Source organism: Typopeltis vanoorti, chromosome 19 (assembly GCF_054136105.1).
Source record: "Typopeltis vanoorti isolate ZY-2024b chromosome 19, IOZ_Tvanoo_1.0, whole genome shotgun sequence".
NCBI classification, from domain to species: domain Eukaryota; kingdom Metazoa; phylum Arthropoda; class Arachnida; order Uropygi; family Thelyphonidae; genus Typopeltis; species Typopeltis vanoorti.
Window position 1 is genome coordinate 94,827,484 of NC_143567.1, and position 18,407 is coordinate 94,845,890.

General features: G+C 36.2%; 1 protein-coding gene across 1 annotated transcript in view; it reads right to left on the bottom strand.

The window, feature by feature from the left end:
* Positions 1-329: 329 nt before the first annotated feature.
* The window catches only part of LOC150096366 (serine/threonine-protein phosphatase 2B catalytic subunit 2-like), a 308,592-nt gene continuing 290,514 nt past the window's right edge, over positions 330-18,407 (bottom strand). The window contains exon 13 of the mRNA XM_090408945.1: positions 330-1,205. Coding sequence (XP_090265071.1) covers positions 1,048-1,205 — 158 coding nt within the window. The 3' untranslated portion in view covers positions 330-1,047. The remainder of the gene's footprint in view (positions 1,206-18,407) is intronic.

Sequence of the window (18,407 nt, forward strand, 5' to 3'; positions counted from 1 at the left end):
AAGTAAAAATTACAGTTCAACATGTATGTTGAAGTAAATGTGGGAAATTTCAGACAAAAATGCTTATGCATGCAAAGTCACCCTGTTGACACTTCAAAGGTTCCATCTGATAATCTAAATATTCAGCATTTGTTATTAGTGGCAGCAGGAAAAGATGAGACAATAACACATATGAATAAACTTCACAAATCACAAACTCTCCAAAATCTACTACATAACTAATAATTAACAGTCCTTTCACAAATGTATATATACATAAATGTGAATGTATATACACAAAGAGCCCCAACTATACAAGGTATTTTCAGCTTAACTAAAAACAGGTAAATGTGTGGGTAGTGGATATATACAATTTCTGCTTAGCATTGCATATAGTTCAAACTACCAACAAAGAAAAATCACAAATGAATGAGCAACAAGATGAAAATGCTTTTCATCTTTGTAAACATAAATGAAGAAATAAATAATTTAAACTGAAAACAATTACATGCAAATTTATGTACAAAAGCAAACAACTCAATTACCTAAATAAATCACACAGACAATTCAAATTTAATGATCCAGTAACTTACTTTGCTGGATAAAATGTAAAATTGATTGCAACAGTGCACTTTAAAGATGTATTTCATTTTAATTTAGTGCACAGGAAAGCTTACTGCATTCCTCCATTTGCAATTATATACCAAAGAACATTAATGAATATATTGAATGGTCTAAAATTAAATACAAAAAATTTAATTTATCACATTCATTACATCCCACAACAACTGCTTGCACATGGAGCAGATGTGTTATAGGTATTGTGACCTCTTAAGTGTGGCTATGTGAGTACTCCTTTGTTATTAGATTTTCTAAAAAGGGGAAGAAAAACTATGCTTTGAATTTATTCACATTAGAAACTATAACACAAAGTGAAACTTTGGAGTGTCAACAGTTACATCCACTTTTCATTCATTGACTATAATATGATCATACAGTGCTACTTTTGAATCCTGATATGAGGTCTTAAGACTGGTGGCAGAATTATGATGAACAATTAGCATGATGCTACGCACTACTAGCTCTCAAAGATCCATCTTCTACAGCTGAGCTTCGTGGTGCTAATGCAGAATCTTTGCGAGGAGGCATTCTTTCATTAATCTTGTCAAGACCTTTTGCTTCCTCAAAACTAGAAATTTTGTGATGGGGTGAAATACCTGCTAAAGCTATTAGATAAAAAAAAAAAATTATCACAATTAAAATCTCTGCAAGTAATGACAATAACAAAATCGAAACATTTAACCACCTTACCGGCCATTATGGATCAAATACGCATTCTCATATGCTTCGTATCAATCAATCATATATTTCAATGTAATATCAATGGTATTACAATTTTAATATGCACTTCGCATCCATGATAATCTTGACGTCTTGGCCGGTAGTGTGGTTAATGCTAAGAATTTAAAGAATAAGCAAAATTAGACTTTTTGACAGGGAATGATACAATATGTTACACTATTACATTAATAAAGCTGGTAAGTGTTTTAAAAAACCCTACAATTCCCTATAGTTTGTTTTAATGCTTATTTTTAATACAGAATGCCAAACAGCATCCTTGTGCATTAAAAAATGATAAACACACAAGGATGCAGTTTTGCATCCTGTATTCTGTACTATACTTGGCCAGAATTATTAGTATTGTCAACCATCTATCAGGAAACTTCAAGTCCATCTAGGAAGATGGACCAGAGGAGTGGGTAGCCAGCTACATTATCATTTAACTCTGCACACTGCTGAAACCATGAAAATTATCATTAGCAGAAAATTATCTGGATAAATTCAATTGGTTCACTGTAGATTTTGACAAAATCCATTGGATAGGATGACTCATCAACATGGGAAAACAACATTATATTACTAGGTTATAACAGATAACTTGCACAGAGAGGGAGAAAGGAAGTAGCAATGATTTGGAAAGAATTAATTCAAACATCTAAGAGGTCAAATCAGTCTCATAATAAATTACAAGAAGAGATAAATACTACGTCCAAATAGAGAAATGTCTATTACAATTTTGATAACAGTCTTAACACTAAAGTTGGACATTACTTTGAAGATATGTCAGATTCATATGCAAATTCAGCTGATATAACAGAAATGAAACAGGTGAACTCAATCTCTGTAAAGACAATAAATTAGATGTTGCAAACATTGTCTCTCTTCTGCACACCAGCACACAAATATGCACCTCCAAACAAAAAAATTACACTAATCAAAGAAAATGTGTTGAATAATTTGCAATTCTAATTTATTGCATAGAAAATGATTATTACCAAACATGAATTAGCATAATCTAAATCAATGTACTTTGTAGATAAGATAACCATACAAACACATAAAAGTTAATATAAATTATAAGAAAACCGTCATTTGAAAACATTCACAAAATTAGAATAATTTTTAATGTGGTTCAAAATATTAGGCTATTCCAAATTTTTCTGATTGGTTTTAAGGAGAGCATAGAAATAACATATTTCAGTAGCTGCAGGACTGACTTGTGTGTGAGGAATCGTTTGCATGCGGATTTCAGTTAATCATTCTAATATGTCACTCATTTGACCCATGTTTGCTAAACACAGGTCAAATGAGTGACATATTAGAAGCCAAGAACTTTCATAAGGTGTCTCTACACAAAGAAGGCCAAACTCAACAGTTTATAGATAAGAAATTGAAATGTTCTCAAGCAAGCATGAGTAGAGTATCGAGACAGTATTCTACTAACTGGAGTCTTTAAAATAATCGCTGCGATAGCAGTTGAAAGGCAATAACTATATCAAGAGATAAAAGGAGATTGAAGAATATCATGAAGAAAAATAGCTTCTGAAGTGTAACGTATTTTCACAGGAGATAGAAAATGGGTTCATGTAGGCTGTGTATTGTGTATGAAAGATGCAATCCAAAGTGTACTAAAAAATTATTGAGCACTTGATGTTACTTGCATTGGAAAATTCATGTGATGATGATTTCCTTTTTCAGCAAGATTCAGCTTGTTGTCACACTTCCAAGACTACTACTATATGGCTCAAAGAAAGGCAAATCAATGTAATTCCTTGGCCAGAAAACTCACCAGATTTAAATCCCATTGAGAATTTGTGGGGAATTATGAAGAAATGTCTTCAAGAAGTTGCCCCAAGAGACAAAAAATTAGCTTGTTTCTAGTCTGCAGACTATATGGGCATGTTTTAATAAAAAAAAAGACTGTTAAATGCTAGTAAATAATATTCCCAACAGTTTACGAATGGTCATAAAAGTTAAGGGGTATGCAACAAAGTGCTAATCATCATCTTTCCATTTTACTGTAATTTTTGTGCATAAGGGTCAAAGCTGTATAACTGAGAGGAGACCTCCACATAGCCTTTAAAGGAATGCGGAAAACCGACCAGGGCTTCTGACATATTGTCCAATTCTCACCTTCTCGTGGTGCACCCTGTTGGGTATCTACTTGGATACTGAATGAAAAATGATGGTCTGGCAATTTGGGATTTAGCCGACCAAATTGTATTCTTATTGGTTAAACCAAAATAAAAAATGATGGTACAACATGACAAAAATTCATGCCGGCTGGGGGATTGCCTGGTTAAACAAGTCCTCCATTGTTTTCGCCAGGGAACCAGGGCGAACAGCGAAAAGTCAGCTACTGGAACAAATTTGAAAACAAACCCAAACTCAACATCAGCAGAGTTAAAGATCGGTACTATCAACATAAGAAGCCTGAATGGCAAAGAAATGGAGCTAGCTGAGGAATTAGATAAGTACCAGATTGACATAATAGGGGTGATTGAAACAAAAAAGACCAAAACCGGTGAGATCTTTCTAAGCAATAAATACAAAATGTTATATTCAGGCAATGACAATCAAGGAAAAGAAGGAGTAGCCATAGTATTCAACACAAAATACAAAGCTCATCTTCTTGAATGGCAATCAGTCTCAAGTAGAGTGATGTGGGCAAATATGAGAATGGGGAACTGGACAATGAGACTTATTTGTGCCTATGGTCCCACAGAAGGTTCTGCTAAGGTAGAAGTGTAAGAATTTTTTGAGGCTTTAGAAAAAGCAACTGACACAATGAAAAAGGAAAAGTTGGTCCTTGTTGGTAGAAATGATTGTGAGAGATATACAAAAATATTTTGGGAAAATTTGGAGAAAAGAGCAAAGCTAATAATAATGGCAAATGCCTGTTGGATTTCAGCTCAGTACAGGGACTGGTTATTACTAACACCATGTTCCAACATAAAAATGTGCACAAATTCACATGGAGAGAAGAGGCTAGTAATAAGAAAAGTCTCATTGACTATGTTATTGTTGATAGTGATGTTTACTCGATGGTGCAGGAAACCAGAGTGTACAGAGGATTTTAAATTGGAAGTGATCACTATTTAGTCTTGAGCAGGATAAAATTGAATTTCATATTGAAAAGAATAACATGTAAGAAAGTTTAAAAGCGAATAAAAGTTGAGCAGCATTCAGATGTGAATTGTAGACTAAAATACACAAAGATTATTGAAGGAAAAATGAAAGAGTTTGAGAACAGCAACCAAACCTTGGAGATTCAGTGGTAAACTCTGAAGAAAACATTGATCGATTCTGCCAGAGAGGCATGTGGTGAAGTTGTCTGCAAGGATAGAAAAATTACAACTCAATGGTGGACACAGGAAGTTAAACAGGCAGTGAAGGAAAAGAAGAAAGCATATCAAAAATTCCTGTCAAATAAGTCACCTTGTGCTCTTAGAGAATATAAAGACAAATGCAAGAATGCTAACCACTGTGTAAAACTAGCTAAACAAAAGTCATGGGAGAACTTTGGCAGGAATATAGAAAATAAATATCAAGAAGGTGGTAAGATATTCTGGAGGTTGTTGAAGAAGCTTAAAGATGGAGGAAAGAGTGCATTAAAAGGAGTTAGAGATGATAAAGGTGACATGAAAACGGCAGAAAAAGATATCCTTGAAGTATGGAGTAATTACTTTGAAAAACTGCTAAATGAAACAAGCAGCGATGACAGCACAGTGATAAAAAAACACTGACCGGGCATGCAGGCAGGAATACATATCCATACTTGAAGTAAAAAAAGCCATCAAACGCATGAAATGTGGAAAGGCAGAAGGAGTAGATGATATTCGACCAGAAATGCTGAAGTATGGCGGCATAAGAGTCTTACAGTGGCTGCACTGCATAGTCCAGAAAGCCTGGACAGAGGGACGAATTCCCGATGATTGGAGTAGAGCTCTCATAGTACCTATATATAAAAAGGGAAATAAAACTGAATGTGAGAATTACAGAGGTTGAGTGTTCCTGGCAAGATCTATGCAAGTATACTTGAGAAATGGTTGAGAAGAATTGTGGAAGAAAAGCTTGGTGAAGACCAAGCTGGATTAAGGCCAAACAGAGGCTGTCAGGATCAGATCTTCACTTTAAGACAAATAGTCGATAAAGCATGGCAATATAACAATGATCTGTATTTAAGTTTTGTCGATCTGGAAAAGGCATATGACATGGTGCCAAAGAGAAGCTATTCAATTTGCTCCAGTTATATGGTGTCAATGGGGGCATTATATCGAGCAATACTTAGTCTTTATTTGAGTTGTAAGTCAGCAGTTAGAATTGAAGGAAGTACAGGAAGGTGGTTTAATGTTAAATCTGGTGTGAGACAAGGATGTACATTATCCCCTCTGTTATTCATTATTTATATGGATCACATTATGAAGGAAAGTGGTATTAAACATGATATCAAAATTGGAGATGTTAATGTCAGCTCTTTGCTTTATGCGGATGATGTTATACTTCTAAATAAATCCGATATAAGTCTGCAAGATTCTCTGACTAAATTGAATAGCTGTTGTAATAGATATGGTATGAAGGTCAGCAACAAAAAGACAAAGACAATGAAAATAAGCAGAATCATTGAAAATGTCAACTGTGTTGTGAATGGAGAACCTGTGGAACAAGTGAAACATTTCAGCTACTTAGGCACGATTTTTACTGAAGATGGTAAATTAAATATAGAAATAGACAACAGAATCAGCAAAGCTGGTATGGTAGGAAGTCAATTGAATAAATTCATATGGAAGAAGAGAGAAATTAGTCTGAACGCTAAATTAGCTGTATACAAGACAGTGTTCAAACCAGTTTTAACTTATGGATCTGAGAGCTGGGTCAGAAGTAAAACACTTGACCAAAGACTAGAGACTGCAGATATGAGAGTCCTGAAAAAGATTATAGGCGTGAACAGATGGCATCAATGGCAATATCATATTAAAAACGAGGATATTAGGAAAGAACTTGACATTGTCAGCAACCAGGAATGCGTTAGCAAAGCTAATCTCAGGTGGTATGGTCACTTAAACAGAATGGCCGAGGAAGGATTAGCAAAACAAGTGTTCTCTGCGAGGTTGCCAGCAAAACGACCCAGAGGAAGACCAAGATATAGGTGGATTGATACTGTACAAAGTACCTTAGACGATAGAAATATAAGATCTGATAATGTTGGAGTCTAGACAAGTAACAGACATTTGGAGGAAAATTGTAGATAGGAAGTTAGTAATGATGTAAATTTTTCATGTAGTACTATCGTATCCTGTACACCCCTGAGGGTACATGTCAGGAATTTGATGATGATGATGATGATGATATTTTCGAATGTTCAAAATATTATCCTAATATTTTGAATAATATTATGGGTCAAAATATTATTCTAATATTTTGAATACACAGGAACCTGTGTAGCTCAGTGGATGTGGCGTTTGCACACCACCGCGCTAGGCCGCACGAAGGAAGTCTTGGTTTCGAGTCTAGTCGGCGACTAGAGGAAATTTTTCTAAGCCTTTTTTCGACCGGTTCCCGAGTTAGTCGATCTCTGGCACGGGCAAGCAGGTTTTTCCTCCCGGAAACTCGGGTTTTTCGTCCTGTAAACTCAAGAAAATCGACCGTAGAACCCACATTATTTCAGACATTAAATATATTGTGTTAGGGTTAGAGACCACGAGATGGCGGCACATTTGAGCCGTCTCTCTTCACTGCGTACCGCTTAATTAATGATAGCCTTGGGCCATCTGTCTCTGATTGGGTACCAGTGGAGATTGAACTGCCCACTCAGTCTCCAAAAGTTAGATAGGGCTAAATGGCCTCGCCTACTCCCGTATATACGGGAATAAAAAGGCGTTAGCTGATTTTTTTTTTTTTTTTTGAATCACGTTAAAAATTATTCTAATTTTGTGAACGTTTTCGAATAATAGTTTTCTTATAATTTATATTACTTTTAATGTGTTTATATTAATATATATAATCTGCAAAGTACAGATTATATAATCATGAGATACGGAGGTGTATATGAACTACCCAAGACTCTTCTAGTAAAAACTGTACTGATTATGTTATTATTCACGACCTGCATAGAATCACAACTTGTCGTGGGAAATCCATTTTAGACAAAAAAAAAATCTACCACTCCCTAAGCTCATTCATCATTTGTGTTCTCATCACCTATTAGGCAAGGCATTCCACAGTTGACCTACCATTTATTTAAAACCACCTTGCTCCCCTGTTCTACCATATGAAAGTCTTTTCAATATAAATCCTGTAACTACTGCTCAGCAGTTTACATGTCTTAATCATTTGGCTTCTTTATCCTCTATCAACTGAACTCTGCAGTCCACATACCATCAAGTCCATCCTCATAACATTGTACAGTCCTGATATTATTTTTGTCATTTGCCTCTGCATCCTCTCCAAGATTAATTTTATCTCTTCCAAATCCTGTTAACCAGGATTTGAGCACAATAATCACATGTGGTCTGATCAGGGGTTTATGTAATGGAATCACCACGCTTTATTCTCTGCTGGTCAACATCTTTCTCGGTATTTGCAGCAATCCTCCGGGTTGACTTAATACGTTTATGATATGTCCCATAAACCTCAAGTTTCTATCAAACTTCACTCCAAGATCCCTTACCTGCTCCACTTCCTCTATTATAGTTCTACCTACAGAATATGCAATCTCTCATCAGCATATTCCAAATTTCAAGAACATTTTTCAAGTTGCATCCATTTGCCCATCTGTGCAGCTTATTTAAATCCTCATGAAGGGCCACCACATCAGTACTATTACTAATAACCCTTCCCATCATCTGCAAACTCCCACTGACATAAAAGTTAAACATTAGCAGTCCCCGTACTGAGTCCTGTAGAATTCCAATTGTGACTTTTTTCTTTCTCGACACTTCTCCCTCATACACAACTCTCTGGTATCTATCCAATCCAATTCACCAACTTGATATCTAAATCTATATGCCGTAACTTATATATCAGCTCATCATGTGGCATCCTGTCGAATGTTTTTGTAAAATCAAAAAGAAAAAAAAAAGGCAATATATGACTCATCAACCGCTCTTTACTTTATTATAAAAGGCAATCAGATTACTAAAACAAAAAACATTTTTTAACAAATACATGCAGCCTATGATCAAAAGCTCAGATTTGGATTTAAGTGGCAAAACCACCTTAGATCAGCTCTGCTCACACATTCTTGGATGCAAACAATGTCAAGCTCCTTCCTAATATCTTCATTTTTAATATGATTCAGCCATTGATGCCATCTGATGATACTCAATCTTTCTGAGAACTCTCATATCTGTGATCTCTAGTATTTGATCAAGTGCTTTATTTCTAACCCAACTCTCAGATCTATAACTTAAAATTGGCTTGAAGACTGTTTCGTATACCACTAGTTCAGTCTTTTGGCTAACTTCTTAGATTCCAAACAAATTTAATAAGTGGCTCCCTACCATATCAGCATTGCTAATTCTGCTGTCTAATTTCCAAATTTGATTTGCCACCTTCACCAAAAAACTGTGCCTAAATAGCTGAAAATATTTTATTTGTTGTACAGGTTCTCTTTTGAGAATCTGAAGTTTTCTCTGTTCCTGTCTATTTTCATAATTTTTTTCTTTTTATTGCTAATTTTCATGCTAGATTTGTTACAGCTGTTATTCAATTTAGTTAGAAAATTCTTGAGACTTTAACTGGATGAGTTTATGAATAGAACATTATCTGCATGAAGCAAAGAGCAAAGGTTGATATCACTGATTCTAACATCAGGTTTAAATGCCACATTATGAAAAAAATGTTATCCATATAGATGACAAATAACAGTGGAGAGAATGTGCATCCTTGTCTTACATCTGATTTTACATCCAACCATCTTCCTGTATTACCTTCAATTCTAATTGCTGACTTAGAACTTAAATATAAACTATGTATTGCTCTGTATTAGACTGTTCCATCCTGGTGCTACAGAGTTTATTCCTAGAAGGATAATGAGTGGTGAAGTGTTAGAAGTGAATGAAGAGGATGTATTCCAAATACTGAGTAAACTAAATGTCAATAATGCAGGGGGGGGGGACTAGGGACTACATGGAATTTCACCATATGTTTTAAGGGAATGTGCTATGGAACTGACTGTGTGATTAACTTGACTTTAATGAAAGTCTTGCAATGGGGCAGATTCCTAGAAAGTGGAAGGAGGATAAGATAATACCATTGCATAAGGGTGATAGTAGAATGGAGATATCAAACTATAGGGGTTGTTTGTATTTACTACAACTGACTTCTCACATTTCAGGCTTTTGTTGGCTTTTTCTACCTCAAGTATTGATATGTACACCTGTTTGCATTCCTCTTGAAAATTTTTCACTAATGTTCGGTCACTGCTTTTCATTTAAAAGTCTTTCAAAATAATTACTCCAGACATCTAGGATATCCTTATCTTCAGTTTTCGTGTAAATTTTATTATCTTTGATTTCTTTTACAATATACTTTCCTCCATTTCTAAATTTTTTCAATAGCCTCCAGAACATTTTGCCATCTTCCTGATATATATTTTCTATATTCTTTCCAAAGACTTCTGAAAGTTTTTGTTTAGCTATTTTTACACACAGCTCTCTCTTACACTGTTCTCTTTATTCCTAGCAAATAAGTTGGTATCTGTTGACTTATTTGCTAGGAATTTTTGGAATGCTTTCTTTTTCTCCAGGAATGCTTCTTTTAAAATCTCGCTGGTATTCTTATTTCTCTATCCTTGCAGACAACTTCACTGCATAAAGTTACACACATACTGGGCTAAATATTCATTTAGCCAGATATATTAATAAAAAAAAAACAGAAAACTTCAGTAAATAATGTTAAAATCCTTTGAAATGTTGGACTCAGCTAAGATAAGGATGAAATTTAGGTATAAAGAAAAGAAAGAAAGAATTCTAAAAATGTAACCCTGATAAATTTAAGGTGATAATGAAATCAACCAGTAGAACAAGCAGGATTCCATAAAAGCCATAATACAATTCATCGTATTCATGCAGTAATACAAATACAGTATATTATCGCATATAATGCGATCCACGTATAACGCGAACTAGAAATTTTGTTTGAAAACTAGCCCTAAAATGCCATGTCCACATATAAATGCGATCTGTTGATCTTGTTCCATAAAATTATAAATGATACAATACGAATTAACGAAAGAAATATTTATTTTAAAACAAAATGTCAAAATCCTTTAAATTATTCTTCATCTTTTGAGTCGTCAAACATTCCATTTATAAATTCATCTGTAGGGATTGCGTCATCAGTGTAGCAGTTGTCGTCATCGTCTTCATGCTCTCCAATTTGTTGTGTGTCATCCTCGCTTTCGTATATGATGTGATCTTCAGATGCATCCATTGAATTACTTATTCCACATTTAAGAAATGAGCATTAAATCATTTCAGATGGTATCGAATCCCATGCTTCTTTAACCCAGCTGGTGACTATGGTGATCTCAGGCGTCTGAAAATTCCCACCCTTTGTCATCTTCACCAAACCAGATGACATCCATTCTCTCCATTTTTCACGTAAGTGATCTTTAAATGGCTTATTCAAGCTGACATCAAGCGGCTGCAAAACGGAAGTTAGACCACCCAGTATGACTGCTAGGTCTGTACGTAGCTCATGTGCTTTCTCTTTGCTTGCCTCTGTTAAATGCACCCGGAACATATCCCAGACTAGCATGCTTTGTTGACATAACAAGCTATCTGGACGTATGTTCCATTACTTGATCCAGCCACAATTGTACACCTTCTTCATCCATCCAACCTTTCTGATTGGTGCGAACAATTACACCTGGTGGAAATTTCATATGCTTTGGAATTTTCTTCCTTTTAAATATCACTGTTGGCTTTAATTTGGTTCTGTCTGCCATGCATGCTAGAACAACGGTAAAATGCGTTTTTTCATGTCCCGTTGTTTTTATGAAGACACCCTTTTCACCAACTGAGTTTACTGTTCGATTCCCAGGCATATCAAAGTACATGGGCATCTCATCCATATTGCCAATTTGGAAAGTTCATATCCATGACACTTCCATAATTTTATGATAAATTTATGGAAGGACTGCACTTTTTCTTCAAGCTGCTTTGGTAACTTCTGCGCAATTTTTGTTCGGTGTCGTAATGTTAATGCTTTGCATTCCATAAATCTGTTGCACCACCCAGGTGAAGCAAGAAAAGATGAAATACCTGGTGTGTCCTTGAATTTACCATTCTTGAGTTGTGGAGCTCGAAAATGAATTGCATTTCTTGTTACTATAATGCCATCTTGTCGTTGCATCAAAATCCATTCATTTAGCTCTTCTTCGAGTTCTGGAAAGGATGCTACATCTCCACGACAGGCACGTTTCATTTTGGGGATTTTTTCAAGACTGTCCTTTTGTTTACGCCAAAGTCTAATATTACTCTCTGCTATACCAAATTCTCTCATAGCAACACTGTTATTATGTTCTTCTGCAAACTGCATGACACGCAATTTAAATCCTGCTTCAAAAGATGAACGTTTATGTTTCTGTTGGCTCATTTTCAGGCTAGGTTTGTTTAACGAATAATATTTAAAATGAACTGTGGTTAAACCGATATACCTAACTGTGCTCTATCATTCGGCGACGGAGAGCGCATGCGCAGATGCGATGCGTACTCGGTCGCCGAATGGGAGTGGGTCAAGTAGATTTGGTTGCATAGGCATTAGGTAGTATATATTGTGTGTGCAAGTCTAATAAGATGTTATATTTTTTAAGATCTGCATATAATGCAAGCCCCTAACTTTAGACCATAAATTTTTCGCATTACACGCGATAATATACGATAGTCAACTGTTCATCCTTCCTTGTCATTTCATTTCTCTCTCTTGTGGAAGAGTTTTCTAGAAAGTATTGCCTCCAATTGTTTGAGAGATACATCAATAGTTTTAATTTGGCCCCCACAGAACATTAATGTCATGTGTGGGCAAAATTATAAGTTTTGCAACCTGGTGTATGGGATTAAGGTACATACATATTTACTTTGTTTGATTATCTTTGCTTTAACCAGATTACTTGTCAAGCTGCATTTGCTAAACACCTGGTGTTCGCACAGTCTGATTTTTTTCTTGGTTATCTATATGGATCACAAAATCAGCTATCTATTTTTTCTTCTTTTTTATAAAGAAATTTTTAATTGTTCAAATATCTGACTCAATTTTCTCTTTGCATTTTGAATTGGTTCTTTTTTGCTGAATCCATGGATATTTTTATGACTAGGAACTAAACAATAATATGGAAAATCTCCCAGGCATGTATATTGAAACAACAGGCAACATTGCTTGTGATAGCAAAAACAAATGTCAATTTTTGTTATCACAGACAAATGTATGACTAACCAACAATTAGCAATTATATTTTAAATAAAATTAATTCCATGTAAAGTCATGTAAAGTTTATTATTGAAAGATATGCTAAGAATTATCTTCCCTTCTTAGACACACTAATAATCTAATGAAAATATTCAGGTTTCAGTCTAGTGGAAAAAAATCTGCATTTACTAGTGAGTACACTGAACTGTCCTCTTGCATCATTACCAATTACATAAGGTAGGCATCATCCACACACAAGTACAATGTGTTCACTCCAACTTTTCTACAGAGTCAGCTTCAGATGAACCAAAAAAAAATCTAATGTGATTTCTAATTGATATCGATCATCAACTAGACCTCAACTGATGTTAACAGAATATTCATACCTCAGTTCAAAGTAACATCTAAACTAATAGTACTTCTTTGCAAATAAGTTTTAAAGTCTCTACTTTTAAACCAGTTCAATAACTGTCATCCTTATTTTGTTGCTTAGGCTTCTGTGGATGAGGGCATACTACAAAGATGTTGCCAGTAATATTACCTGTTATAATCCAATTTTTTTTATATACAGGGAGAGAATGTAAAAGGTATTGTATTTTCAGAGAGGATAGAGGAAATAGGAGTATTGCTGATGATAGCCGAAAAATTACAACCAACAACATTAGAAGTTAAAGAGGATTTTGGGTCCAGGGCAGATGGTTCATTTGAAATCGTCTGGTGTGAGTTAGAGGTCAATAAGGAAAAATTATATTGTTCGATGCTGCTATAGACTAGCGAATCCACAGGCAGATGCAGATACTATGTATAGGCAGATTAACACAATGTGTATGCAGGCTGAACAATTATTATGGGAAACTTTAACTACGGAGGCATAAACTGGATTGAGGAAAGGGACCACAGCAAGATGGAAGTGGAATTTATACACTTGCTATGGGATAATTACTGAAACAACATGTTATAGAGGGGACCAGGGGTTTGAGAGAGTGTTGGATCTGGTAATAGCATCAGAAGATATATTTATAACCAAGTGGACACTGCCTCCAATTGGGGAGAGTGACCATGCATGCAGTCTTGCTCATGGAAGTTGCCAAACATGTGGAATTCTCTGTCAAGAAAGGGTTTGTGTTGGACTATAAAGTTGGTAATTATGACAGATTTAGGAGTCATCTTGGAGCAGTGTCATTACTATATTACTATTATTACGGGCAACTCCAGGGAGTCATTAGACTCATCGAGGGAGGCCCCAAATCATATTCATCACAACTATCTGACATTCATACAGTATCTATCATACCTCGCCTTAAACTCATTCACTGTCACAGCATCCACTACAGACTCAGGGAGCGCATTCCACTCATTCACTACTCTAAAAGTAAAGAACCCAGCTCTAACACCTTTACTAACCACACTTTTGCCCAGTTTCCATGGATGTCCCCTAGTCCTCCCACAACCAGCCCTGTTCTCAAAAATATCTTCTGAATTAATTTTATAGAAACCCTTCAGTAATTTGAATGTCTCAATCATATCTCCCCTCCTCCGCCTATCAACCAATTTTTGCAACCCACAAATCCTCAACCTGTTCTCATACGGTTCATTCCACAGACCTGCTATCATCTTTGTCACTCGCCTCTGGATCCTCTCCACATCCTCCCCATCAAGAAGAAACCTCGGTGACCAAATCTGAGCACAGTAGTCTAGATGGGGTCTTATCAAGGCTCGATAGAGAGGAACAATAACCTGCTTGTCTCTGCTTGTCAACGTATTCTTCAGCAACCAAGTGATTTGATGAGCTGTTTTGGTCACTTTTGCAATGTGTCCCCTAAATTTCAATTCCTTATCCACCAACACACCTAAATCTCGTGCCTCATCAATTTCCTGGAGCAGGGTTCCACCAATGCAGTAAACTGCCGCCAATCTTTTCACCCCAAAATGCATAACCTTACATTTTGCCACATTAAACTGACATCCATTCTCCTTAGCCCAGACCTCTAATCTATCCAAATCATCCTGCAAAATTTTGATGTCATCTGCATTCACTATTGCCCTACCCAACTTCGCATCATCCGCAAACAAATGAACTGTTCCTCTCAGATCATTTCCTATATCATTTATGAACAAATTAAACAGCAGTGGTCCAAGAACAGATCCTTGTGGCACACCACTAGTCACGGGCCGTCTGGTGGACTCTACTCCCGAGTAAACCACTCTCTGATATCTCTCCATCAACCACCCTCCTATCCATCTCACCAACCCTATGTCCATTCCCATATGCTGCAATTTACTGATTAGAATTCCATGTGGAATCCTGTCAAAGGCCTTGGCAAGGTCCAGTAGAATCACTGTAAACCCATTACCCTTATCCAGTTCAGCCGTCACTGTGTTATAATACGTGAGCAAGTTACTGAGGCATGACCTACCATTCACAAAACCATGTTGTCCCCCATACAATATCCCATTTTCATCTATCCAATCTTGTATTTTCCTTTTGACTATTTTCTCTAAGACCTTGACAATGATTCCTGATATGCTAATCGGTCGGTAATTTACAACAGCAGTCTTGGAACCACCTTTATGCAGTGGAACTATTTTCCCCCCTTTCCACCCGCTCGGGACTAACCCAGACCCGAGACTCAAATTAAACAAAATGGTCAAGGGTACTGACAATTCTTTAGCTGCTTCTCGTACAACACGAGCTGGTATACCATCCAATCCCACAGATGTATTGACATTGAGGTTATGCAATAGACTACTCACCTCCACTTCATTAACCACAATTCCCGTATAATCTACTGGTTTATTCGTTTCTGCAATGTCACCACCTGGATGATATACTTTTGCAAAGTGCTCACTCAGTAACTCAACTATCTCAACTGATTCGGTTACCTCCCTACCATCGGCATTCTTTAAAATCAATCTGCCATGTACATTTTTCCTTTTACTTGCTACATATCTAAAAAACTGTTTAGGATTCTCTTTAGCCTGCTTGGCCAATGTTCTTTCGTAATCCTTTTTTGCTTTTCTTACCACACTCGTCACCCTTCTGGCCTGCGCTTTATACCGTTCATGTGCCTGCCGGTCACCCTTCTCCTTAAATTCCCTCCATAGTTGTTTCTTTTTTTGCAACTCAAGCTTAATGGTGTTATTCATCCATTTAACCCCTACTTGATTTATTATTCGGACTCTAGGTATACAGTCAGCCATTGCTTCATGCAAGCACTTCTTAACTACCTCCCATGCACTATCAACTTCTAGTCCTTGCAGTTGTACATGCCATGGCACTGAACCAATCAAACTTCTAAGCTTGTCATACTTTCCTGCCCGATAATTCCACATGTACCCTGTCTTAATTGAAAATTCTACACCTTTAGCCACCTCCCAAGTTAAGACCCCATGATCACTCTCACCGATTGGTGGCAATGTGGTCATATTTGTTACAGCCAAATCCTCAGATGTAATTACTAGGTCAAGCACTCTCTGACCCCTAGTATTTTCCATTACATGCTGTCGCAGATAGTTATCCCTTAATAACCGCATAAAATCCAGTTCCTTCCTCCCGTGTGTCCTCTCCTCACTCCAATCAATGCGACCATAGTTGAAATCTCCCATAATAATCACCCTCCTTCCACCCATTTCTTCTATTTGCTTGTGCATACTGTCACCACCATCTTTTCCATCACCTGGTCTATAGCAGCACCCAATTGTATATTTAGTTCTGCTAGCCACAATCTCACACCAAATGGCCTCAAATGTGCTCTTTTCTCTATCCTGCAATTCAACTTCTATTCTCCTTGGCTTGAGAAGCTGCAAGGAAAAAATGTTTTGACCACTTGCTGTGCATTAGTACATAGCAAGTGGTCAAAGATTGTTTGAGTAGCAATTAAGTGGATGAATAGGGATATAAAGTAAGAGCTGAAAAAAAAAAAAAACATTATGGAGGGAATATAAAGAAAAGGTGATCAGCACACTCATGAGCAGTATAAAATGCAAGCAAGAAGAGTGACTAGAATGGTAAGAAAGGCCAAATCAGATCATGAAAGAAAATTAGCCAAATAGGCCTAAGTAAATTGAAGAGTTTTTTTTTTTTTTTTGTAATATAGCAAGCAAGAGTAAAGATAACTATGGTAGGATTAAGTCAGCTTTGACATAACTTCCCTTTTCACCAATATAACAATCAATGATACTATCTTATGCCTACAGAACATATTTCCACACAACATTGCGGCCCTCTTTGGCCCACGTACTCCTCTCAGGATATTTTGTGTGGTAAAATAATTTTTACCTTCAAAAAGAGGGTACAGCCATGAGCTCACCCCCCCCCCCCCCCAAATAGCTAACTTTTATATGGAAGACTTTGAGCAACGAGCTCTAGAGTTAGCGTGCCTAAAGCCCAAAATTTGGCCCAGATACATCGACAATAGTTTCGCCATTTGGTCCCATGGCTGCGAAGCACTAAATACATTCCTTAGCCACCTAAACAAACAACACAAATGCATCCAATTCACCACTGAAATGGAAAAAAATAACTCTGTTCCGCACGTCTTCCCTCAGGCTGTCTCTCCTTCTCAGTCTACCGCAAACCTACGCACACAGGCCAGTACATCCACAAAAATTCTTATCACCACCCAACACAAAAACTAGGGGTCATAAGCACCCTTAAACACAGAGCTCAAACGATTTGTTCAAATGAACAAGCTCTAAACCAGGAATACAAGATCATCAACCATACATTTATGAAAAATGGATACAGTAAAAAAATTATTCACAAGATACTCCACAGAGATACCACTAAAAACAAAAAAGATTTCAAGAACGTTATTGCCATACCTAGGGTTTCCGGGCAGAAATTCCCTCCCGCCCATTCTCGGGAATTTGTTTCATTTCCCGTTCCCGAATCCTGAGAAAATATGGTCAGGAAATCGGGAAAATTTTTAATAAATACATATTTTAATATTTTTTTTATAGATTGTCTGAAATAAAATGAACTGGTTTGCAAATAAAATTTATTTAAAATGTTCTAACGGTAATATTTTAAATAAATATTTCATATTCCAACTCAAGCATTAGTATTTAAAAAAAAAAATATATATATATATATATATATATGTATGTATATATATTAATACTCGAGTTGGACTTTTGCTTATCAATTCATTCCGGTTGGCAATAAATCACCACTGTTCTCTTCAAATGCAACTTTCTTAAGCTAGAACACTGGATACAGGTAGCCTTTTGTTATTTCTTACTCCTGTGGAGAAACGATAAGAGAGAGCATTTCTAACATGTGAGCACATTCACGTTTCTATTTTAATATTTTTTTATAGATTGTCGTCACAATGAGTAAAGAGTATAAAGAATTTTGAGAATATTTTAGAAAAGATAAAGAACGCATCAGCTCGCAGCCAGATATGCTCCAAAATTTTGCAATGCAAAGCATCATCAACTAGCAGTCTACATAGGCACCTAGTATACATTCATGGAATGAAAAGGAAAAAACTGTCTGAATTGAATAATGATGAGCCAATGACTTCATCTTCTAAGAGACAAATAACAATTTTACATTATGTCAAGGGACTGGATTTAGAAGAAACTGTAAGCAAATTAGCCTTGGATGGAATATCAAGTCAACACCATCACAAAAAGTGAGTTTATTAGGGAAAGTTTCACAAGCAAAGGAA